General features: G+C 33.0%; 2 protein-coding genes and 1 long non-coding RNA gene across 4 annotated transcripts; 2 read left to right on the forward strand and 1 right to left on the reverse strand.

Annotated features, from left to right (window-relative positions):
* Positions 1-11,808: 11,808 nt before the first annotated feature.
* Positions 11,809-16,446, reverse strand: LOC120357567. 2 transcript variants are annotated; one of them, XM_039448310.1, is made up of 5 exons: positions 15,838-16,446; positions 15,548-15,756; positions 15,336-15,422; positions 14,941-15,240; positions 11,809-12,669 (listed from the first exon to the last, which is right to left on the reverse strand). In XM_039448310.1, the coding sequence occupies exons 1-5, from the start codon at positions 15,990-15,992 to the stop codon at positions 12,638-12,640; spliced, it is 783 nt and encodes a 260-aa protein (XP_039304244.1). In that variant the 5' UTR covers positions 15,993-16,446; the 3' UTR covers positions 11,809-12,637. The 2 variants fall into 2 exon arrangements, with proteins under 2 accessions (XP_039304244.1, XP_039304243.1); XM_039448309.1 differs by lacking the exon at positions 11,809-12,669 and having other exon boundaries at positions 13,083-15,240.
* Positions 16,447-23,327: 6,881 nt separating this feature from the next.
* On the forward strand, positions 23,328-24,512 carry LOC120357506. The gene is made up of 3 exons (XR_005574503.1): positions 23,328-23,506; positions 23,869-23,951; positions 24,232-24,512. It is a non-coding gene; the product is annotated as an uncharacterized LOC120357506 (long non-coding RNA).
* Positions 24,513-25,275: 763 nt separating this feature from the next.
* Positions 25,276-26,407, forward strand: LOC105204509. The gene is made up of 2 exons (XM_039448466.1): positions 25,276-25,329; positions 25,427-26,407. The coding sequence occupies exons 1-2, from the start codon at positions 25,276-25,278 to the stop codon at positions 26,405-26,407; spliced, it is 1,035 nt and encodes a 344-aa protein (XP_039304400.1).
* The last annotated feature ends 444 nt before the right edge of the window (positions 26,408-26,851 follow it).

Genomic DNA, 26,851 nt, shown 5'->3' on the forward strand with positions numbered 1-26,851 from the left:
AGAAGAAGAAGGGCAGGATTGGAGTGTGAGGGGGTGAGGGGACGGAGGAATAGCAGGTGGAGTTGGGAGAATAAGGGATAGGGCAGGGGTAAGGGAATAGGGAGACAGGAGTGATAGTAGGGTTGGGACGGGATTTGGAGGTTAGACGGGATAGTAGGTATAGAGAAAAGAGAGGAAGCAGAAAAGAGGGAGGGTAGCGACATCGGGCGGTAGAAGTGAGAAGCATAGCAGGAGAGAGTTAGTGCAGTCGCGGGAAATTTTGAATTGGAGTAATCTACTGAGTATCCAATATATCTTAACATATAATTTGATATTTTTACATTTTCTAAACTTAATTGATTTGTTTTCTTAGATTAAAAGTGATAATCTTAAATATAAAAAGAGTCATTCTAGTAAATATTTTAAATAGAAAAATTGGCAGATTAGAAGAAAGACGAGATGGAGGAAGGAAAGAAGGGAGGGAAAGAGAGGGAAAAGGAAGTAGAGGGGAACGGAGAGGAAAAGAGAAGAGTAGGAAGGCCGAGCAAGGCAGAAAGTTTTATGAGGGAAAGATCAAACAGTGCGCCACTGCTAGAATTGTTGAAGAGAGGAGAGAAAAGGAACGGTGAACAGGGGGAGGAGACTAGAGTAGAGGAGGGAGAAATCTTTAAGAGGAGCAATATGGTAAAGAGATCGCCGGTAAGACAAGAAGAAGGAGGGCTAAGGGAGATATTACGGGAGGTATGGGAAGGTTTTAAAGAAATGAAAAGTGAATTGAGATAATTGAGAGACGGTAGAGAAGAGATGAGGGAATGGATAGAGGAAATGAGGAAAAGAGTAGACAATTTGGAGAGAAGAGTGGAGGATATAGAGAAAGGTAGGGAAAGGGCGGAGAAGGTGACGGGAGGAAGGGAGAAGGATAAAGGAGAAGAGATAGAGCAGATGCAGATAAGAGGAAAGAGTGAAACGAAGGAACTAGAAGAAAGGATGAGGAGACTAGAATTAGAAAGGGAAAAGGGGGAAAGGGAGAAGAGGAAAAGGAATATAATTATAAAGGGGGTAAGAGTAAAGAAGGAGGGAAAAGAGGAATTAAAAAGAGAGATTGAAAAGATAGTAGAGGCAACGGGGGTGGTAGCGAGAGTGGAAGGGGTGAGGAGGATAGGGAATAAAGATAAAGATAAAAATAAGGGGGGAGGGGTCATGGTATGGGTGAGATTAGCGAGTGTGAGGGAGAAAATTGATGTGATGAAGGGAAAGATGAAGCTGAGGGATAGGAAGGAGTGGATCGTGGACGACTTGACGGAAAAAGAGAGAAAGGTAGAGTGGTGGATAAAGAGGGAAGCAGAAAGGAATAGAAGAAAAGAAAAGAAGGTAAGAGTAGGATACCCTATGATCAGAAAGTACCGGGAATTTTTTATTTAAAAGTACCGCGCATGCGGGAACTGGTTTATTATTTTTTCTTATGTTGGTACGATCTTAAGACGCACATCTGTCAGGTTTTAGTGCCATCCGATCATTAGTGTCTGCCTGGCGTTTGTTTACATCAGTCAACTTTTTTCATTTTGCCGCATTTTACCATGAATAATTTTGTTGAACAAAGAGTTTGTTTGAAATTTTGTGTTGTGAACGAAATTTCGTGTGCCGATGCACTGAAAATGTTGCAAAAAGCATTTTGCGAATCTGCTCTATCAAAAACAAGAGCATACGAGTGGTATAAAGACTTTAAAAGTGGTCGTACAGTGGTGGAAGATTTCCCTCGTTCCGGACGTCCATCGACGTCGAACACCGATGAAAACGTGAAGAAAGTGAAAGAAATGGTGCTTGAAAATCGTCATACCAGCTTAAGAGAGATGTCTAGTGAACTTGGCATTGCATATGGAACGGCACAGCATATTGTGGTTGATGTTTTGGGTATGGATTCTTGGATTTTGCATGATGATAACGCACCATCGCACCGAGCCCGAATTGTACTGAATTATTTGACCTAACATCAAGTAAATACCATCAAGCAAGCACCGTATTCACCTGATATGGCCCCGTGCGACTTTTTTTTGTTCCCCAAGTTGAAGTTGCCACTTCGTGGAAAGAGATTTCAGTCGATCGAGGAGATCAAAGAGAATGCGACGAGGGAACTAAAGGCCATCCCTTCGTCGGCCTACCAGGGATGCATGGAGGACTGGGTCAAGCGTTGGCACATGTGTGTTGCTTCAGATGGATCATATTTTGAAGGAGATAAAATAAATTTGCCTGAAATTTAACTCTATTTTGTTTTATTTAAAAATTCCCGGTACTTTCTGATCATAGGGTATATGAAAATGTGGATCGAGGATAAATTGTGGATATGGGATGAGATCAAAGATCAATTAAGGGAATGGAGGGGAAGAGATGTAAGAGTGGAGGAGAGAGGGGGAAAGGAGGAGAAAGGGAAAGAGGTTTTTTAATAGGGGGGGGGGTAGGAGAGAGGGAGAAGGATGGGAATAAGGGAAATGGAAAATATGATAGAAGGAGGAATAGAAAAAGGAGAGACAGTAAAGAATATAAAATAGGTTTTTGGAATGTAGCAGGCATGGAAAATAAAGAGGAGGACTTTAGGGAGAAATTGAAGAAATGGGATGTGATGTTTTTGAGTGAGACATGGTTACAGAAGAAAGGATGGGAAAGGATGGGTGAAAAGATGGTTACCGAAGGGATATATTTGGGAGGTGCAAGAAGCGGGAAGAAAGAGCAAAAAAGGGAGGGCAATGGGGGGGATGATTGTAGGGATTAGGGATGGGATAGAAAGAGGAAAAGAGAATAGGAAAAGGAGAGAGATGGGTTTACAGGTGAGTAAAGTCAAATTAGGGGGAGAATGGTGGAAACTAGTGGTGTGTATACGTGAATGGGGATTTAGAGGAAAAAACGAGACAATTAAGAGAGTGGATGGAGGAGAGAGAGAAGGGGGTAAGTATATTAATAGGGGGGGATTTTAATGCGAGAACGGGCAGAGAGGGGGGAGGTATAGGAGAGGAGGAAGAGGGGGGGGTAGGGGAAAGAGAGAGAAATTCAAAAGATGGGAAGATGAATGGAGAGGGAAAGAAATTGTGTGGTTTTTTAAAGGAATTAGGATGGTCAATTCTGAACGGATGTATAAAGGGAGATGAGGAGGGAGAATGGACATATACTGGAGGGAAGGGGGGACTGTAATTGACTATGTAATCGGAAATGAGGATACGAGAGGTAAAGTGGTAAAGATGAAGGTGGAGGACTGGGTGGACTCGGATCATCAGCCATTAACGGTGTATGTGAAGGGGGGAGGAAGGAAGGAAGAAAGGATTGGGAAAAGAAAAGGAAGAGAAAGAAGAGGGGTGTGGACGAAAGAGGGAAGGAAGAAATTTGAGGAATACATGGGCAAGAGGGATAATGTTTCGGAGGTGGTTGAGGAGGATTGGAGGAAATTGAAAAAGAGAGTGGAAAGAGCATTGGAAAGAGTAGAGAGAGAAGAGAAAAAGGTGCGGAGAGGATGGTGGGATATAGAATGTAGGAATATGAAAAGAGAAGTAAGGGAAGAGTTTAAAAAGTGGAAGAAAAGAGGAGGGAATGGGGAGAAATATAAGGAGATGAGGAAGGGATACAGAGAATATTGTAAGGAAAGGAAAAGAAGGGAAAGAGAAAGATGGGAGAAAGAATTGGAAGGTGTAAGAACGGAAGGGGATGTTTGGAGGGTAGTAAATAGGGGGAGGAGAAAGAGAAAGAGAGTCACGGAAGGGATCGAAATGAGGGAATGGGAGGGACACTTTAGAAAGGTGTTGGGGGGAGTAGAGTGGAGGGTGAAAGGGGAGGTGAGGGGAAGAGAAGGAGTGGAAGATGATATCAGTAGGGAAGAAATAGCAAAGGCGGTAAGTAAACTGAAGGAGGGAAAAGCGGCGGGAGGGGATGGTATCGTAAATGAAGTATGGAAATATGGGGGAAAAGAAATAAAGGAATGGCTGTGGGAAATATGTGACAGAGTGTGGAGAGGAGAGGGGTGGCCGGAGGAGTGGAGGGAGGGGGTGGTAGTGCCGATAGTGAAAAAGGGGGAAGGGGAGAGGGTTGAAGACTATAGAGGGATCACGCTAACGCAGACGGCATACAAGGTGTACGCAGCGGTACTTGTGGAGAGATTGAGGGAGGAGGTGGAGAGGAAGGGGATACTCCCACCGAGTCAAACGGGGTTTAGGAGAGGGGTAGGCACAATTGATCAGATTTACGTGCTGAATTATATGATAAACCAGAGGGTGGCAGTAAGAAAAGGTAAGATGGTAGTGCTATATATAGACCTGAAAGCTGCGTTTGACTCGGTGGATAGGGAAATCCTCATACAGATGATGAGGGAGAGGGGAGTTAGAAAAAGCTTGGTTGTGAGGTGCGAGGAGGTACTGGAGGAGACCCTAAGTAGAGTGAGGGTGGGGGAAAAGGTAGGGGAAAACTTTTGGACGGGGAAAGGGGTAAGACAGGGATGCCCTCTGAGCCCATGCTTATTCACGCTATTGCTGGCGGATTTGGATGAGGAGTTAGAGAGGAAGGGATGGGGAGGAGTAGGGGTAAAGGGAAGGAAAATATACTCGCTAGCGTATGCAGATGATGTGGCAGTGGTTGTAGAGGAGGAGACAGGGATGAAAGGGATGATTAAGGCATTAGAAAGCTACATAGAACGGAAGCAACTAGAGGTCAATGTAGAAAAGACGAAAATAATGAGGTGTAGAAGGGGAGGCGGAAGACAGAAAAAGATGGTGTGGAAATGGAAAGGAAGAGAGATAGAAGAGGTGAGAAAATACAAATACCTAGGGTATGTAATGATGGCAAATGGGGGTCAGAAAGAACATATAGAGGAGAGAGTTAACAAGGGAGCAGTGGTGATGAGAGAAGTATGGGGAATAGGAAAGAGGAGATTTGGAAAGAACTGGGCTAGAAGTATGTGGTTATTTGATAGGTTGGTATGGACGGTGGTTAGCTATGGGGCAGAAATTTGGAGGTGGAAAGAAAGGGAAAAGGTAGAGAGGATACAGGACAGGTTCTTGAAGTGGATTGTGGGGTTTGGGAGGTACACGCCGGGGTACATGGTGAGGGAGGAAATGCAGAGGGAAAAGTTAAGGGGGAGGGCAGGGTTGAGGGCATGGAGCTATGAAAAGAAACTGGGAGAAGGAGGGGGAGGAGAGCTGGCGAGGTTGTGTTTGGAAGAAATGAGAGACAGGGCGAAGGTAGGAAAAGTAGTGAGTAAATGGGAAGAGGAAAGGAGAGACTTTTACAAGGAGAAGAGCTGAAACCTAACTGAGATAGAAAAGATGAGAGAGGGGGGAGAGCTGAGGGGGGAAGAGGTAGTGGCAAGAGAGAGAAGGTGGCAGGAGGAGGAAAGATGGGAGAAAATTAGGGGCTCTAGATATAACTTATGGTATGGTAGGGTGAAAGGTAAGGGGGTGCCAGAGTACCTAAAGAAGGGATGGAAGGAACAAAGATGGCAGAGAGTGGCGAAGTTTAGGTTAGGAGACGGGATGATGGGGAATAGATATTGGGAAGGGGATGAAGAAAGGAAGTGTAGGATATGTGGAGGGGGAATGGAAACTTGGGAGCACGTATGGGAGGAATGCACGAATTGGGGGTTGAAAATGGATGGCAGGAGATGGTGGATGAGGTCTTGGGAGAAGATGGGGAGGGAGAGATTTGGATGAGGAGATTAGAGGAGTTGAGGGAGGGAGGAGGGTGGTTGGGTGTGAATGAGAGTGTGGAAGGAAGAGAAGAAAATGCGGCGGAAACGGAGGTCCGGAGAATGAGTGTGAATGTATGGATGGATGAGTGATCTTTCTCTCTCTCTCAGGTGTTGGATAGGATGCGAGGAATAAAATTGCGAGGTTTAAATTTTGTAAGCGGAGCGGAGGTCCGCAGTGTACTCCGCAAGGAATAAAGTACTATATATATATAAAAGTTAGTAGGATTTTTAAAATTGTTATGTAACGTATATTTTTTAAACTATTTTTAATTATTTAACATTAAGTTCGTCATTAAAAAAAAATATTAGGAAATTAAAAAATGCTTTTTTATTATCAATCAAATAAAAATTTAAAGAGCACGAAAGATGTATTTGCCATGAAAATTTACAATGAGTGTTTGAACGTCAAAAAAAGTGTTATAATTTTTACATATGTTCTGTATCCAATTTCCATTTAATTAATAAAAAAAGCATTTTTTAATATTTTTATTTTTTTCAATACTAAATTGTAATATATTTCATACTGCAATATTCTTACAATGGTAATTTTGAAAGAATTAAGCATTTTCGAAAACATGTATATGGATTATATTCATAAGTGTTTCATCCATAACGCAGCTATATTTTTTTTCAATTTTTTTCTAATTTTGTAAATATATCATGATATAAAATTGATATATATCGTCATAGGTTTGTCAAAATACTATTTTGAAATTACATCGGCAGTTATCAATACTTTACAAAAGGTCAATACTTTTACACCTATTTTTCTAAATGTACCTACATAATTGCTGATTAAAATTGTTATGCAAGATTTTATTGTCATATAATATAATAAATGTTGTCCTATCGAGATTTTCCTACTAATATATGTAATATATGTAATATATATATATATATATATATATATATATATATATATATATATATGTATATAAATAAAAGTAAAAAACGTATATAGAATAATACGTCGCGTGCGCGCGCGCGCGTTGCAACTCTAATCTGCGACACGAAAATCTGAAATCGTTTCGCTAAGCTGTGCAGTGTTGCCGGCTTGTGCAGTGTTGCCGGCTTGTAACGAGAGAAATCAAGAACTCTCGAGACAGAAGAGGATAGGTCGAGAAGAATAAACTGCTTGAGAAAGAAAAAGACAGTAGAGCTCCTCACGCATCTTTCTTACTTGACGCTGGGTCGAGAGAGAAAGCATGATGTGACGTAGACTTATGACAACTGCAGTGTCCTCGCCGTTACGGAAGTCGATCGAGTACACGTGTATTGGTCGACGATAGTTAGCGTGCACGGAGCGCCGTTCTAGGCGCTTTGTTACATCCTTTTTTTTTCTACTAAAAAATATTTTCGTTTTTGTTGGCGATGGGACAAAAATTTTGCAATATTGCGGGGACTCGGCGATCCCTAATCCAAAATTTCATGATTATGTAGTATTCATTCGTAAATTTACTATATACAGCAAAACCATAGAACCGGCTATTTAAGCATTCTCGAGAAAATAATAAAATATTTCTAGCACCTATAGTAACATTACGAAGAAGAATTACTAGTTAGCTGCATAGCATGCGTGGAAAAACATTGACTACTATGCTCGAGTTTCCAGAGTCGATCCTGAGAATAATTTTTTTTTCGTAAATTTTCTATTAAAAAAAATCAAGAAATTCAAAACTGCTCTTCTATTAATAATTAAATTAAAATTGAACACAAAAGATATATAACAATTTTAACACTTAATTTGACGTTTTTAAAACAATCATTGTAAAATTTTATGACAAAAATATTTTCTATGTTCATGAAAATAAACATTGAAATTTTAATTTAATAATAGAAGAGAATTGAATTTTTTAATTTTTTGAAAAATAATTTTGTATTAAATAATTAAAAACGATTTAAAAATTTTATACGTATAACAAACGAGACTGGAATAGACAGCATCTCAAGAAATCTTATTGGTTTACGTAATCCACTAAAAATTTCAAAAAAGCATTACAAAAATAATATTTAAAAATGCAGCAAGGTACCTTTTTTCTTTTAGGTTCCATATAATTTTGATGAAAGTGTTAAAATGTAGGTGCATATTTGCATCTATTGATACATAATCCACAAAAACAATTTTATATGCGATATATCTACACGAATTTCAACTTATTGTTTACTAATGAGGAATTAGTTGAGGAAGGCATATAAAATCACACAAATAAAAACAAGCACGAAGATCTAGCTGCGACCATAGAAAGCAAAATATGTAAAGTTTTATAGAACAAATTTCCTCTAGAGAGTTTCCTATAGATTAAATTACTTTTTTTCTCATTTTTTTTCATAATTTTAAGAAAATAGACTACGTTCACAGTCGCATTTACAATGTTACATCAAGTTTGTAATTCAACACATTTTTATTTATGTCATTACGTTACCATACAAGAGTTCTACATAGTAAAAAAAAAAGTGAAATATGTAAGTTCTTCTCAAAGGCAATGCAAAAATTCTAGTATAGTATGAGAAATGAATATTGTAATTGATATTAGTATTCTCAATTTATATATTTATAAAGTAATATGATTTATGCAGATTTAAAAGGTTACGTTATAGTAAGAAACTGAATAAGAAGTTCAAATATATTTGACAGTAAAAGTAAATCTAGATCATAGTAATATAAGTAAAAAACTGTTTAACATATATTTTTTATTTATAAAAATTTGAGCGTAATTTGATAAAAATGAGTTATAAGTACATGTCATTATAATATAGCTCAAGAACATATTATAGATCTATATATATTTATCATTCATATTTTATCACGTCACAAACTTTTCATAGAAAAATCCCATTCCTAATTAATATAAATAAAAGTATATGTGAAACAGTTTTTAACTTACTGATATAAATTTATTTGTACTGCTAAATATATTTGAATTCCTCATTTATTTTCTTATTATGTAATTATATTTAAAACTGCATAAATCACATATTACTTTAAAGTAAAAATATTTTAGACTAATATCAATTAGACATATATTACTTATATAGCAAGAGTCTTATTTATATGAAAAGTTTTATGTATTGTTTATTTTTGATTTTTATTTATGTTGAACTCTTGTGTGCTAACATAATAATATAAATAAAAATGTGTTAAATTGAAAACCTGATGTAACATTGTAATGCAACTATAAACGTAATTCAATTTATTTTCAATTATGAAAAAATTAGGAAGAAATATCAATCCAATAATTATTTTATAAAACGTTACGTCTTTATTAAGTATTCTTCGCCTGTATATAATAAAACTTTCATATTCTCTCTAAATTGAAATCAGTGTATTATTCATTGACAGACAGTGAATAGTCTAGCTGTTTTCAGTGATATACTTATAGCTATTTTATTTCACTGAATATATTACTATATACTTATAAAAGTATTTTATACATTGTCAGTAATGTATCACTGAAAAATAGTGAATATTCAATAATGACACAATTATAAGTATAGCACTGTAAATCGGTAAAATTTCACTGATTCAGTTTTAGAGAGTAGGTAATGCATAGGGCTGCGTTTCGAAATTCACTTACTGAAAATCTATAGTGTACATAACGTCTACAGTATATGGAATTATAGATTTGTAATACTAGCAGTGAATTTCGAAACGCAGAATGCCAAGAAGTTCAAGCCGAAGATAATCTGCTTGCAGAGTTAAATTTGACAGGAAACCTAACCTATTATCGCTTAGCCTAAATTTAATCCAATCGATCGATAAACAGATCGATAGCTTCGTCCGACTTGAACACTGCCATCTGTCACAATACAGGGCAACTAATTTTCTGCTTTCTTCTACTGCGGTCGAGTGCGATCAGCTGTGATATTTCGATATTAGACGTACGTATGCTCACAAATTTTCGGACAAAGAAATCTTTTATATTAGACTTCTAAGCCAAATTTTGGAAATTCTACGTTGTTTTTGCGAATAATCTGCAAGTCTTAGTACACTCGATTTGTAGGAAAAGACCGTCAAATATTTGTATGAAGTGAATATTGGCACTCGTTGACAGCTCTAGATGCCATGTTGGACTAAAATTATATGAAAAAGATATAAATTAACGTTTATGGCATAAAGGGCATTACTAGGACGTACATTAATGTCTATACTTTAATTGACGAGAAGGATTTTGAAATATGTAAATGCAATTAAAAGAACAGCTTATCCGAAAATTAATTGTTTTTTGTCGGTAAAAAAGAGCCATGTTTAGGATCCCCTTAAGAGGATGCTATAGTAACCGAAAAACTTCCTCGACGTCGGCATTGCAGATTATTTTTCGAGGGAGACCAGGCTATCGCTCTTTGTCTAACGCATAAATCTGTCTTTGTTTTTCGATTATTTCGCCATCTCTGAAAAGACCTATCAACTATAAGTCACTACTCTGCTTGCCATTGTTTACGTGCGCTAAGCGAAATTTGTACACGTACAGCTGTTTACATGTTAAACTTTTTTGTTAGGCTTTTGACTGGAATGACACACAGTCATTGTTGTTTGTTAGAGTTTTCTAAAGTGCGGCCTGGTCTCATTTCGTACATACGAGCTACAGAACGTTAGTAAATGACAAAAGTTAACCTCGGTTGACAGATCCACGAGCCGAAAATAAATAAATTTTTAACTTTTTGTTCGATTTTCTCGTAAAATTTACCAGCCCGCACTTTGTTTTGGTGCGTACTTTTGTTCTGTAAAAGGATTTTGTGATCTGTAGAGCCAATTCAAAAATTAATGAACACTGTAATGTGTCGGTAATTCCCGTCACTATAGCATCCTCTTAAGTTGAAAAAATTAAATAAGTATTTCTTAGCAAAGTAATGTTAATTCACCTAGAGAGTTTCCGCCTTACCATTGAGGAAACAAAACCCAAAAGTTATAACTTATGCAATACATGGATGTAAGAAGGACGCAAATCAGACGTCCGATATAAATCTTCCTGAAGACATCTATCGGATGTCGTGTGTACATTGGATGTATTAGGGATGTCCCATGTTCCATCCTAGGAACATTTTTAGGACGTACTTAAAATGTCCACATCGGACATAACACGGGCACAATTAAGACATATTATATTTTGTATAAAATATACCCACACAGCACATTTATCAAATAAAACGTTAACGTCCCAAGGACGTTATTTGAACGTCCCATGGATGTCTCCAGATTTGTCCTATGTGGAATACTGTTTAAAACAATATTTCATTGAAAACTATTGAAATTGAGACGCTGAATGCAATAAAACGGATGTTCAAAAGGCTGTAGAGATAAAAATGGTCGTTTACCTAATTGGGGCCTTCCAAAAATGTGCACATAATTATTGCATCCAAATACTTAATTATTATATCGCTATAAATTTTGAGCGTTATCAAATATTTCATATTATTTGGCGACATAATAAATGTAAAAGTTGAATGAATTTTATTGTACATGTTATGATAAAGAATAGGGATTATTTAGTATTAATTAAAGAATGTATTGGATCTAATTTTAAAACATTTAAAAAATTATAAAGAAATTACAAATTGTTTTATATTGAATTTAAAAGGAATAGAAAATATTTGACGGCAATGTTCTAGCTAGACAAGAAATTATTTCAATAAGAAGTAGACATGTGCTCTAATGAAAACATAATTAAAAAATAATGAAAGAAATCTGAAGCTTTTTATTTAAGTTTTTACTTTAAATATTAAGAGGATGCTATAGTGACGGGAATTACCGACACATTACAGTGTTAATTAATTTTCGAATTGGCTCTACAGATCACAAAATCACAGTATAACTAGTAGCGGCACTTCATGTCGGTCCTTTTGATGTTGGTGTCCAATATCACGTAACATGAAGCCATGTTCTTGGTAGTAGCAACGCGCAAATCTTTAAATTGTGGAAAAGAAACGCAATAATAAAACAAAATATTTTATTACGCAAATAATCGTATTGTAATAAATAAATTTTTAAATGCAACATTAAAATAGTTTAAATAATTGTATAAAAATAAATAGAAAACATTTAAGTAGCAATATTAAGTACGTTATTATATTTATAGTAATTTAACAAAATAAACAATACATATTTATTATTTTTATTTTATTTAATAATAAACAATTGAAATTAATGTACAATTAGATTTATTACAAATTATGCATAAGACGTCGATTTACAGCATAAATTCTTGATCAATGATTCATATTCTCTTATAAAATAAAAATACACAATTCTTTTATATTTTACACTCTATATGGATATAAATTAATCATTCTAAAAATATATAATTTATAAAAATGTACAATTTCTAAAAGATATACAATTTTAACTTTATGCTAAATACAATTTATAATGTAGTAATGTAAAAGGCTAAAAAAACGAACGTAATTACAGTTATTTGTGAATTATTTTGAGACTTAATTTAATTTTACTTCAACTTAATTGTTTAATATTGTTATGTATTTGAATATTTATTATTGACGGCTGAGGAAGATTAAATACGCCAAAACGTTACATCTTTATATTTAATACGGAATAAATTAATTATATTAATTATATTAAGATCTAATTATGCGCTCGTTTTTTAGCCTTTTACAATTACTATTTAAGAATATATGAGCTGATAGTTAATAGTTTTTATAATTTACAATTTATTATAAAATACAATAATTTATTTCTATGTTATTATTGTTATTTTATGTAAAATATTTAGTTCACATGGAAAATTAATATATTTCTGTTTTGTTAATATCAACAATTCAAAGAGTAGCACTCAATTGCTCACGTTGCTAATAGACTTATTTAATATAAACTTTGTTGATTGGCTGTTTCAAAAGAAAACTTCTATGCACCCATCGCTGTAAATTAATTACAACGTCATTGTCAATTGGAACGCTCTCAAATAAGAATAATTTTGTTGATAATTATGCGCTGAATATTTTGGCAGGATAGTTATCTAAAAAAACAAAACAATATTAATTGCAAGACAAAAGGTTTCTAATAATAAACGACATCAATTATAAGACAAAATATTTTTATTAATATTTTAAACAAATTATTTACATTCTATGTAATGAAACAATACATAAACTATGCTTTTCTTCATTTTAAACGTATAAAATAATATTGATCAATAAATGTAACTCAATATAATTCTTTAATATAATTTTTTAATATTAAAATAATATTGATCAATAAATGTAACCCAATACTTATAATTTTTACAATATAATCTTTTATAATAAATAATAAAACGAAAAAATCAAACTAAAAAGTCAAACTGAAAAATAAAAACTTAGAATAATATTCAAAACAAAAAATTAAGTGTGATTCAAAATTATAATCTTTTTGTTTTTCTGTTGTGTTTTAAAATTTCTGTTTGCAAATATTAAAGTAAAATAGAGACGAACTCTGGCATACAATTTAAAAAAATATTTTTTTGGAAAATCTTTACATGGGTGAGGACAAATTACTGTTTCTAATAAAGTAATCATAGTAACAAGAACGGATTCATTTAAAATAAGCGTATTTAAATGATTAAAAAAAATATTATCTAAATTTTTTATGTAAGTTACAAATATTTGGTTTGGAACACATAATCCGCCATACATATTTTTTTCAGTAGATTTTGTTGCTCTAAATAATGTATAATATCTGTTATTATTAAAATTATCAATGTCTTTAGCAAAATTTTCACATGTATCACAGGAATGTTGTTTTAAACTTTTTGACATAAGATAACCGCAAATATAATAAAATGCATTTTCCTCAACTATGTCCTTTTGTCGATAATCATGGTCATCAATTTCAACAGGTACTACTTTTTGCAATGATGTATTTTGCATAAACATTTCATCTCTAAACTCGTTTATTCTAGTCATCATATCTGTTTCCGAATCTTCAACAACTAAAGTACAATTTCCTGTTTGAATTAAACAATGATTAGAAGCAAATGATTTTTTAAAAGAATAATAAAATTGCATTGGAGTTGGATTAAATGCATTGCCTGATAAATTTCTAATATTTCCAAATGTATGTTCGACCATATCTTGATTAATACGCCTCATTAATAAAAATTGAAAGCCTGAATTAATTTTTTTTAAATATTCCCACATTTGATTTAAGCTATTTATGTTTTGATTCCAGCATTTAAATACATTAACTTTGTTTGTAATATCTTTGCCATTTTTTGTAAAAACTGTAAGACTGCTGAAAAATGTTTGTAATGATTTTAAAAATTCCAATTCTTCTGAAGCTGTAAATGCGATTCTGCTTGGTTTCTTTCCTTTAACGGATGATGAATTAAAAATATCAAATGCAGCATCTAATTTTTCAACAAATTCTGATGTATCTTTAGCAGATGTCGACAAACGTCCAAATGAGATCATAGTATTAATAGCAGAAGCTACAGAAAAACTTAAAATTTGAGCTGCATATTTTACTTTCATTCGTTGAAAATTATTGGGATGAATGTGTGTGTCCTGATTTAATTTAGGTAATAATTTATTAAAATTCTTTTTATTAACTTCATATAAATTTTCAATGTGTTGCCACGAAAAAATTTTATCTCCTGATTTAATTATATTATTCAATAAATTATTTCTAGCTGCTTTTATAAGATGTGGTGAATCAAAAAAGTAAAATATTTTTTGCCCATTAACAGTATAGTAAGGTCTCTCATGAGTTACACCTAATTTTTTAGCTGTTTTTTTATAATCCGTTTCCATATCTATTACTTCTGCAACAACTCTTAAATTTATATTTTGAAGCCGTTAAACACATTCAATAGTAATCATTTGCAACTCATCAGCATCCACAGCAGAATTAAGAAAAAAATTACCAAGTGATTGCTTAAATTTATTTGTTAAACCTCTGACCATGATTATCGCTGCATTACATGCAGTTGAAAATGTTTTACTATAACCTGTATCGTGAAATCCAATTACTATATCTCTATTAATCATATAAAATAAACTTGCTTTTAATGACATTGTATCAATGCAAATACAACAATACTTATCTAACAAATGCAAATTTTCAGTTTTAATCTTAAGTCTTTCAAATATAATATTATTTAAACCTGGAGGAATTATAAGTCCTTCTATAATGCGTTCAAGTGTTCTTTTTGATGGTAAAATAAAAGTATTACTTAATGCTCTATAAGCTTTGGGACCTTTAAAATATAAATTTAAACAGAACATTTTAAATTCTTTAGTATATCTATTACCATTTTTTTTGTTATTGAAATTATCTCCCTGAACTTTCATAAAATCAGCTATCGGTTTTGGATAAAATTTGTAAAGGAGTTTCTGAAAATCGCTATAAGTAATATCATCTAAATTTTTTTCCTTATTATATTTAAGTTTGGCACGTTTTAATCTTTTTTCTGCAGTATCACATTTTCTTCTGAGAGTTTCTTTCCTTGGTGTTCGATTGGATAATTTTGGTTCGGTTTCAGTAGCTTTATCTTCTTTACATTGTAGAACACTATTTGATGAATTAAAATCTATTGCATTTGAAATAGCATCTAAAATTACAAATATAATAAAAATTAAAAATCTTCCAAATAAAGTAAACAAAATCTAATGTAACTAAAAGTTTCTCTAATAAATAATATTCTACCTGTCAAATTGGCTCTTGAATAACTGATTTTAACTTCGGGCACATTTACTTGTACATCTTCTGTACAATTTTCTATTGAAGTTTCAACTAAAAGAAGATTTAGTATAAACAATTTAATATTTATATAACATATTTAATAATAATAATATATTAAAAATAATTAGTAAAAAATATGTAATGTAATAATTTATTTTATAATTAAGAAGAATTACCGTTGATTTCACTTTTAGTAGCAGTGACAGCTTCGTTGGAAATATTAGGAACCGCACTTATTGGAACTGCATATGGCTGAAGTCGATTTTTTAAATTATTTAAAAACATGTGGGGGGCAAAATGTTTTGAGCAAACTCTATAATTATTGTAGAGTTTTTTTTCTGGAATATTCTTTTTTATGCCACACGCTTGTAGCCACACTTTTGCTCTAAAATACATATTATTGTAATTTTAAAAATAATTTAACATATGTACATACATCGTATAGAAATTGTCAAAAAGTTTATACCTTTCTGAATTAGATGGAAAACGAAAGAAACTTAAATGACGATCCGCTCCCGAGTTGTTATTGCAATCACTCATTGCGCACATAAAACCGCCAACAATTACACGCTCCATAACACAAATCTTGTTTAATAATATAATAATGTAATAATATAACATAACATAAGCATACTTCACTCACAGAACATGTGCTTATTATACAGTTGACGCCATATTGTGGGTAGTAATGTAGCGCATGCGCTGTAGCAATTCTCCGACGCTATTTTTATGAAGTGACGCTACTGGTTCTACTTATACCGTCGGCACAGATATCTATCTAACAACTAGATCGCTACCTTCGGCTGAATAGCTGTGTCCGGCAGGATATCCGGATTCGGCCATCTTACCCAACAAGAAAATGGCGTCTACGCGTAGATTAGGTTAGTGCGTATGTGTTTGACAGGTTTGACAACTAAACCGGTTAACCGCTGAGCACCGTTGAGCATATTAATTGCGATTATCGAGTGTGTTTTTTCGATATCGTGCCATAATGACAAGCAAGAGCGGCATTAGAGCGGCATTGGAGCTGCCATTTTGTTGTAGGTAACATGGCTGAAACCGAATATCCTTCCTGCCTCAATACTGTCATATGCTAATGCCACAGGTTAGCGATCTAGTTTAGTATAGATATCTGTGACCGTCGGTCAAAACTGTGAACATATGATCGTGACGAGTGTACCAACACAAAAAAAAAATTTTGAAATTAGAGTGTACAGAGCGCGCGAAATTCAAAAAGTCACCTTACTTTTTGATCACACCTCGTACGGCCTCGAGAAGATATTCTAAAATGTAGAGGAATATCGAATAAGCATGAGAGGCTAAATTTAAGACAATCCTCTTAATGCTAAAAAAAAATTCCTTTTTCAGCAAATAACGTGCAATAAAAATAAATTTCGCAGCGGTCATGATGGGCCGGATGCCAGGACATCGGGAGCACTATGCGTAGGCTGGTAGGAACCTTTAGTTACGTGTGGTCTTTTATATCACGCATAAGCCCCACCGCCACGACAAGGCGGTTCCTCATAGTGGGGATCTCCTTCCCGGCCAATTAAGGCATGAAAGGTTGGAAGGAGCCGAGGCACCCTCTCTAGACATGCTACTGGCCGCGCTGTGAAGTTGGTTATTTTGTGAAACATTGATATTTCGTGAATTTGACAATTCATTATAATTAATTTTAATTGCTTGTAATATTTTCATATGATTATGAAATGTGTGTGTGTATACAATGTGTGTATACAATGCATACACTAATTTCTATTTAAGTATGATTCAATCAATAAAGCATTTCAATATCATCGTAATTATTAAGAAATACGTCATTAAAATTTTTAATTACGGATTGTGGGACACTCTGTATAATATTAATATTTAAACCTTGTTTCGACGTTGAATCAACTATAATGTTTTTGAGCTATAACACGTTAATCATTTCGATATTGACTCAATCTTGAACAAACATGCTTTTCTGATAAGGTTTTAAGGTGCGATATTGCAAAAATATCGACTTTTTTATCGACTCAACCGACGTCAAATCAACTGTAAATCAATCCGTTTGTTTTCTGTTTCTGAACTCTCTAAATAAGTGTACACTTAAAATGAAATAGGTAGATGTTTCAAAGTTAGCGAAAGCAAGAAGGAACGTTCCAGTGCAGTCTAGTGCAGGAATAGAAAACAAGCCTATAGTTACCGTTCTAACAGTGCAAGAAAAGAAAAATCTTGATACAAAAGAATCAAATACTGTAAAATTTCTTGGTGTTGCAAAAAAACGAAGATTTCATTACAGAGACATATTCCGGTCTCTCGACTAAATGCCATCAGGAACTACGATTGATGCATTTTTTATACTAGATATGAACGAATATACAGCCATAGTTAATCATTTAGTACTAAATATTGGAATTTCAGTAAAAACTGTATATTTTACAACAGATTCTATCGATACAGATCTTTAAATTGCTATTTTAACCAATATTACTAAAGATTATTCAATAAAAAAATAAAAATGTACATTATATTTTAATCCTCAAATACTGCGATCGGTACTCGTGGAAGCATGTAAAAAACAACAAAATGCTACATCTGTCTCATTTTTAAGTACTTTATGCAGCTATTTTCTTACCTCAGTATTTAAAGATATACATCAAAATTAATTTATAATACATTTATGAGACATTCTTACATTTGATTCCTATTATTTCGTTTAAAACTAGTTCCATTTTATTTGCTTTAAAATTAATAGAAAAATAGAGGCAAGGAGTATAACGAATAGTCATTTAACGGTATATAAAAAATTTCGGTAGAAAAATTTTAAGTCTCTATACTTAACAATATAATATGACAATGTAACAAAAACCCTATACGAATTTATAAGTCTTATTACTTATTTGAATTTATATATTATCTTTCCATATTTGCATGAAACGAGTTTGCGAGGAAAAAGAAAACAACAATAACAATGTTTTGCACACAGTATAAGAAAGAACAGTAGGTCGACTCCGTCACGAAGCATGGCGAAAGTTGTCTCTTGCGCATGACCGAATCGCACAACCAGCAATATGGCGGCTAGTCAGCACATATAGTAGTGATAGCAGTTGTAGTAAGCATCTATAACCTCTTTTTTAGCCGAAAATATTACGTGTTTATTTATTGTGCTATAATTTATTACAAAATTTAATTATTATGAATGAAAGTGGTGGCTATCGTTGTTCCTTTAAAGGTTGTCAAAGTGCGAGCAGCGAGAGCAGAGAAATAAAAGAAACTTTGTTTCGATTTCCAAAAAATATAGAGAGGTTAGTTTACAAATATTGAATCAATTTTTAAAATCATTTATTATTAAGCAGATTTTTAAACATTTTTAATTTTTGAAGATAATATGTTATCAGTTAATACCCACATAGAACTAAAACCTCCAATAGACGTCTAATGGACGTCTGCCGTGGAAGTTCGGATCTTCCAGTGGACGTCCCATGGATATCCAATGGACGGCCACTAGGCATCCACAGTTCCGCATTGCGCACGTCCATTGCACGTCCATTAGACGTTAACAACGGATGTCCGTTAGACGTTACGTGGATTATTAATAAAGGGTTCATAGAGCCTTAGTGGATGACAAACCGACGTCACGTGGATTATTAGTAGAGGCTTTATGGAGTCTCAGCAGACGTAATTTAGATTATTAATGGACGTGTACCGTGGAGATTCGGACCTTCAGTGGACGTCTTATGGACGGTAAAAAAAATTTTTTTTTAACAAATTTTATTATTTTTATAGCTTAATCTGTATTTGCTGTTTCACATATAACATTTTAATTCACTAATTACAATTACGTATTATTTTATAAATTTTTGAAACGCATCGGCGCCGGCGGGATTCGAACCTAAGATCTTCGGAACGATAACCTAGTATCTTAACACTGAGCTAAACGTACACTTGTGAGATTGTTAATAAAAAGTTATATTTGAAGTAAAGCTGATTTGAACAAGAAGAAACTGGCGTCTTATATCGCGCGAACACTCTTATTAACCTTTTGTTTATTTAGCTTTAGATATTTTTAATATAAATTATATAAATAATTAAAACCTGTTTCTGCCCATGGCCAAATCAGTCAAAAAACAACAATTAGAAATAGTATCGAAGCATGAAAAAACATTAATGACGTAAAAAGCCCGTTGCCAAAGTTAATTTTGCAATTAATTGTTATAAACAAATTGTCAAAACTGACTGTAGAGGAGAACTGATTGCGCAATCGATTCACCGAGAAAAATTACTAAAAAAACATATATGACGCTTTATTAATTGTCATAGTTGTTATAATTGTTATAAACAAATTAGTTGCATAATTGTTTTGATAAAGAGATAATGACCAAATTCCGTAAAGAGAGCGCATGATGTACGTAATATAACATTTTATCCTTGTTTAACTTCTGGTGATCAACAAGGATAACGTCATGCGCATTATACGCTTTACGGAATCTATCTGACTTCTATGATAAAAGTAAAATCTGATGATGCTATAAAAATTTTATGGACTTCTAATGGACGTCCATCTGACTTCCATGATGGAAATAAAATCCTATGAAGCTATAGAGGTTTAATGGACTTCTAATGGACGTCCATCTGACTTCTATGATGGAAATAAAATCCCATGGAGCTATGGAGGTTGGATAGATGTCTAATGGAGATCTATCTGACTTCCATGATGGAAGTAAAATCCCATGGAGCTATGGAAGTTGAATGGATGTCTAATGAAGATCTATCTGACTTCCATGATGGAAGTAAAATCCCATGGAGCTATGGAGGTTTCATGGACTTCTAATGGATGTCTATCTAACTTCCATGGTGGAAGTAAAATCCCATGGAGCTATGGAAGTTTCATGGACTTCTAATAGATGTCCATCTGACTGCTATGATGAAAATAAAATCCCATGGAGCTATGGAGGTTGGATGGATGTCTAATGGAGATCTATTTGATTTCCATGATGGAAGTAAAATTCCATGAAGCTATGGACGTTTCATGGATTTCTAATGGACGTCCATCTAACTTCCATGATGGAAGTAAAATCCCATGGAGCTATGGAGGTTTCATGGACTTCTAATGGACGTCCATCTGACTTCCACCATGAAGATAGACGTCCCATGGAGCTATGGAAGGGCGACGGACATCCATTGGAGGTCAATTTCTATGTGGGTAATCAATAAAAGCAATATTTTTTACGTTTCTATTTAATACAATATAAAGTATAATAAATTTAAGTATTGTCACTACATTAAAAAGTTAGAAAATGTAAAAACAATGAAACAAACTGTTGTAGATCAAAATTATGGGTGTCAGCCTGTGGTAGAAAAGACTTATTTTCGAAAACAGCCATACAGCTTTATAACAATTATAGAATATGCAAACTTCATTTTGAAAACCCCATGTTTTTAAATTTTGAGAAAACTAAATTGCAGCCGCATGCCGTCCCAACTTATATTGTGAGAAATAATGGTAAATTATCTTCTAATAATATAGCGTTAAAATAACATTATAGGGGAGACCGGGGCAAATCGTTAGACCGGCTAATTCGATAATTGAAAATATTTTTTTATGGATACATATTAAAAATTTACTTTAAATACTGTAAACACGTCTTAATGTAACGATGTTGTTAACAAAGTTTTGTTGGCAACGGCGTCATATTGAAGTCGTAGTAGTAAAAAATGTGTTTTGCGACAGTCGAAGTAATTTCTGATAGTCAATATTTCTCCGAAATTTAAGTAAGATGAATAAGATTTTTTTTAAAAACTTTGAATGTATCGTGTCCAGTTGAATGTATTTGAAATATTTCGTGTTTACTTTTTGCTGTGTGATGTCTATTTTTGTCTATTATACGAAATAATGCGCACAGTTGATGTTGGGGTTATTCGTAATACCCAGCACGGGGGCGATTCGTTAATGCTGAGTACAGCGCCTATGGGTAACTAACCTATGCGTTTCTAATCCTATGATGGCTGCGTGCTGTGTTACGATCGACTGTGCTACGAAGAATCAAGCATTGAGGTAAACTGAAGTTCTTCATTCATTATTTAGTTCAAACTTAATATTGTGTATTTTAGTACATAGAACATGCGAATATGAATATAAAATTGTTGCTCTTAAGCAAGTAAAAAGTTATAAAGCGTTAAAGATTGACACTTGTGAGGTTAGGAAATTTGCACACCAATGGTATAAAAGGGCATGCAAATGTGTAAGTGAGGATATACTGGATCTGTTTTTCTGCTTTTTCTTTATTATAATCTCATGTTCTCTTATCGCTCTATGCAATCAGTGTGACAGATTTCCTAACCTTACAAGTGTCAATCTTTAACGCTTTATAAATTTTTTATTTACTTGATAACAATAATATTTTCTTTCATATTCGCGTTCTATTACCAAAATACACAATTAATACTCAATTTCAAATGTAATTATGCGACATATGAGTGATTTGTAGCTTGAACATGATCAAAATTATGATTTATTATAATTTGATTATGGCAACACTTTTCATATTTTGTAGAACGAAAATGGTGCGATATTACAAAAGAGAAAAGGATAAGATTAACAAAGAAGCTTTGAAACAACCCAGATAACAATTCGTGAGTTCACGTTATCCTCACGACGTGATGATCACGTTGTGCGTGCAAAAGTGCATCACAGTGCCCTCACAATGTGATGGGCGCACGCATGTACGCGTAAAAGCTCGCATAATGCAATCACGCCGTGATGGGAACATTTCACGGCGTGAGGGTAACGTGATAATCCCGCCGTGCACACAAGAACGTATCACGCTGCCCTCACGATGTGATGGGAGCACGCGTAACTCTGATAAAAAAATTTTTTCATAATTTTTCAAAAAATATCTTATGTTTATTTAAAAACATCTTATAATTTCTTAAATAATATACCATATTTACTCATTGAATGATCATTTTCTTATAAAAATAAATGAAGAAAATATATATAAGTTTTTCTCCCTCATTTAAAAATTTTGTTCTTTCAAATATATTGTATTTTTTCATATTTCATCATACACAGCATTTAGTATTATACTTTCTTAGAATATCTCATAAAATTTATTTCACAATCTTCAAATTTTTTTATTCGTTTATAAAAAAAACTAATTTTTTTTATCCAATTGTAATTTTATTAAAAAGTTTGCAGATTTAAAATCTTATAAAATTACGATAAATTATAGACAAAAATTAAAAAATAGTTTGAAAAATAAGTATAAGAAAACAATTTTGTACCGTGTTTTCTGGTTTTCTCATTTTAATTTTCCAAATTATAATCTTTTTAAATCTTTATCTATAACTTACCGTAATTTTACGGAATTTTTAAGATTTGCAAATCTTAAGAACCGTGAAATCACAGAACTGGATGAAAAAATCTAATCTTTCTTTGTAAGCAAAAATAAAAATATGAGAAAATAAATTGTATAAGACATAAAAATGCTGTGTATGTAAAAACACAATTTACGTATAATATGTAAAAGGAGAAAATCTGAAAAATAGAGAAAAAATTGTAGAAAAATTAATTTTTTCTTAATTTTTTTTAAGTGACAATTTTTTTATAAGCAAATAAAAATCTGAAAAAATTTTAAATATATTGTATATGAGACTATGTGAGAATGTATTAAATGTACTGTGTATAATAAAATATACAAAAATATTATACAAAGAGAAAATTTGACTTATGAGAAGAAAAACTATTAGTAAAACTATATTTTTATTGCATTTTATGAGTAAGAAAACGATTATTGTTTGATTAAATATAACATGTTATCTTTGATTTTGATATTTTGATTTTTTCTGATATTTTCTGATTTTTATTTGCATTCATTAATTTAAAATTTTCAATAAAGTCACGCGACTTTAGCCAACAAATCACAGCAAAAAGCTTCTGCGTATGCATTTCGATGGTACATGGTTCTTCATGCCGTAACGGTCATCATGACTCGTCATCGACAGTGCAATTGAGCCAGTTGAGTGTAGTGGTCATGGTCAGTGGTAGTAGTGTAATACTTTGCAAGTGCCGTGTTTTTATATGTAATATTTTTACATTGAACTGGAGTATTTTACATAATATCGGATCTCCGTGGATAAAAAAACCTCAGGTAATTAATTAAAGTCTGGGTCTTAAATTTGCTTTTATGTGTAGTATATTTATTACTTGATATAAGTATAATATATTTTACATAACCTAACTTTTTTAATTTGCATTTCTATTTCAATAATTTTTAAACGCTTTCTTCTCAAAATATTTTATAAGTACTAATTTTTTATTATTACGAAATTTTTACTTATTATTATGATTATTATTGTTATTAATAAACTTTATTAAATTTTTGTAAAGGCAAATTAATTTTCTATAACGATTAAATGATAAAATGTAGAATACTTGTAGAATTATCAAACTTGATTTTCATACTTTGTGAATGTTTTAATTTTTATATATTATTCTTTTCTTTGTTTCTAGGAAATTGTGGAATAATATTGCCAAACAGTGATAAATTAGAACTTCTGGTTCAACAACTACTACCAAGGTCGTAGAGTATAAAAGTAAATAATTAAAAGTATTTATATTTTCTACAATATTACAAGAGCAATTGTAATAAAACCGATAAAACAATTTCAATTTGTTAATTCTTTTTTTATTTTATATTGACTTATTATTTATATGATTCAAGTATGAAGGTAAATTTTAATTTCGTAGTACAGTGTATTTGCAACGTTGACTATAACAAAATAATATTTGTAGAATATTTGTAAAATTATCAAACTCGGTTTTCATATCGTAAATGTTTTCATTTTTATATATTATTCTTTTCTTTGTTTCTAGGAAATTGTGGGATAATATTGCCAAACATTGGAAACAATACGAGAGCAAGCATTTCATATTTTATTGTTGACAGACCTCGCATATTTTATTTTATAAGTTCCCTCGAAGAGGTGTATGGACGGTTCGTTTTATGAACATATATAAAATATGTTAGATATTTGCAGATATTGCTAATTGAAAAAACTATCATTTACTTACATTTAAATTAAAATTTTAGAATATACAATCTCTAATTATTATAGGCTTAATTCTACAAAAATGTATGTATTTTTAACTTCAAATATCTTTGTAACTAAATTTTGAATTAGAATTTCATTAAAGTAAAATTCTCTTGAAAATAATATCAAAATATTAATTGTGTACATGTTAATTTTTCGTTTAACCACGTTGCGATTGACCACCATTCACTGCAGTGCTTAAACAGTAAAAAAATTCTAGATACCGTTTGCTGTGAATGGATGCAGTGGTCAATTGCAATGTGATAAAACAAGACCCTCCCATATATTAACAAATTTACAAAATATTATATGAACTTTCAATCACTGCGCATGTTTTTGAAGTACTTTTTATGCTTTTAATATTTTTAATGCTAATTTATTAAAGTTTGTATATAATAATGTTAATTTTTAATTGTAAATCAGAAAAAAATGAATAAAAATATTGATATATAATGCATTAAAAGTACGTGAAAAAAATGGGCAATGATTAGAATTTTTGAGTGCCGTATGCATGCATGCGAACAATATGAGTCTCATTTGGAGAACGCATTTGAGGCTCATATCGCTCGCACCCATGAGTACCGCAAACGTGCGACCAATATGAGTCTCATATGATGACGCATCTGTCGGATGCGGTGAGCTCACACCGTGCCGATAATCCGCACGGCATGCGCGCTCCGTGAACTCACTATGCGCGCATTTTATTATCTGGGAAGCTCTTATTTAAATAAAAAAAGGAGAAATATCTACCAAGGAGGCTATCAATATTTGTAAATTATCTATTCCATCTATGTATCGCCAATATAAAAGTGTGGCAGGTGAAAACATGGAAAATATTACCGTAGAAAAAATTTTCATTTTACGGCCAGGACATAAACCAGTAAGTATTATTAAACAAAATTATAACAATTATTTATTTTATTACTTTTTATTTTTCTTCGCGCGGTATTATTGTTGAGGTGAATTGTTTTATTTAGATTTTCACTGCGGCACAAGAAGATAATTTAAAGGACTACATTTTGAAAGCGTCAGATATTTATCACGGTTTATCACCAAAGGAGGTACGAAGATTGGTATTTGAATATTCACAACGACTACAATTACCAGTACCAAATAATTGGACAAACACAAAAATGGCTGGAGAAGATTGGTTCCAGCACTTCATGACACGTCATTCACGCTTGTCTATTAGAAAGCCACAGGCTGCGAGCCTCGCCCGTGCCACGAGTTTCAATCGTACAACAGTAAGGGTATTTTTCACCCAGCTGAAATCTGTGTACGATCGTTTGAAGCTGGTTCCTCGTTCAATCTGGAACATGGACGAAACAGGAGTTTCCACTGTCCAGACACCTCAAAGAATCGTCAGCCGACGCGGTTTTAAACAAGTTGGACGCATTATTTCTGCTGAGCGTGGTCCACTCGTTACACTGGCAGTGGCGATATCAGTTCAAGGGGATGCCTTGCCACCTTTCTTCGTCTTTCCGCGCGTCCATTTCAAACGACATTTCCTGATCAGTGCTCCAACTGGGAGCGATGGTACAGCTCACCCAAGTGGTTGGATGACTGCAGATATTTTTTTACAATTTCTTCAGCATTTTCAGAGCAACGTGAATGCTTCGGCAAACAATCCAATGCTTCTTTTGCTGGACAATCACGAATCCCATCTGTTCATCAAAGGCTTGGAGTTCTGTAAAGAGCACTTCATAACACTTCTTTCATTACCACCGCATACTACGCACAAGTTACAGCCCCTCGATCGTAGCATATTTGGTCCGCTAAAAAAGGTAATCAATACCCATTGCGACCTCTGGATAACAAACAATCCAGGAAAAACGATGTTCATATATGATATACCGACTTTTATTAATTCAGCACTACCATTAGCAACCACAAGCACAAACATCAAGGCAGGATTCAGATGCACTGGAATTAAATCCAGACGTGTTTCAGGATATTGACTTTTTACCCAGCTAAGTAATCGATCGTCCTAATCCAAATGACGCAGAAGACACGAATTCTCCAAAATGAAAAACCTCCACAACCAAGTAATTTAAGGAATCAATTTTTTTCACTTAACAATGACAAAGGAACTAATGCTGACAATCAAGATATGGACATATCACTTCAGTCAATTCGACCATTTCCGAAAGCTGCAGAAAGGCGTCACAAAGAGGACGTAAGAGAAGATCGTCAGAAATTTTGACGGACAAAAATATTATAAATCTGTTTTCTGCGGAACAAGCAGAAAAAGAAAAAAGAAAAAAATCAACAAAAAAATAGAGAAAAAAATGTTGAAACAATAACAGTTTAGTCTTTTTTTATTTTTTTTCTAAACTTAATTTTATAAACTGTAAGTTTTTTATAAACTAAAACATATTTTTTTTATTAAAAAAAGTTTTAAA

Source organism: Solenopsis invicta, chromosome 4 (genome assembly GCF_016802725.1).
Source record: "Solenopsis invicta isolate M01_SB chromosome 4, UNIL_Sinv_3.0, whole genome shotgun sequence".
NCBI lineage: Eukaryota > Metazoa > Arthropoda > Insecta > Hymenoptera > Formicidae > Solenopsis > Solenopsis invicta.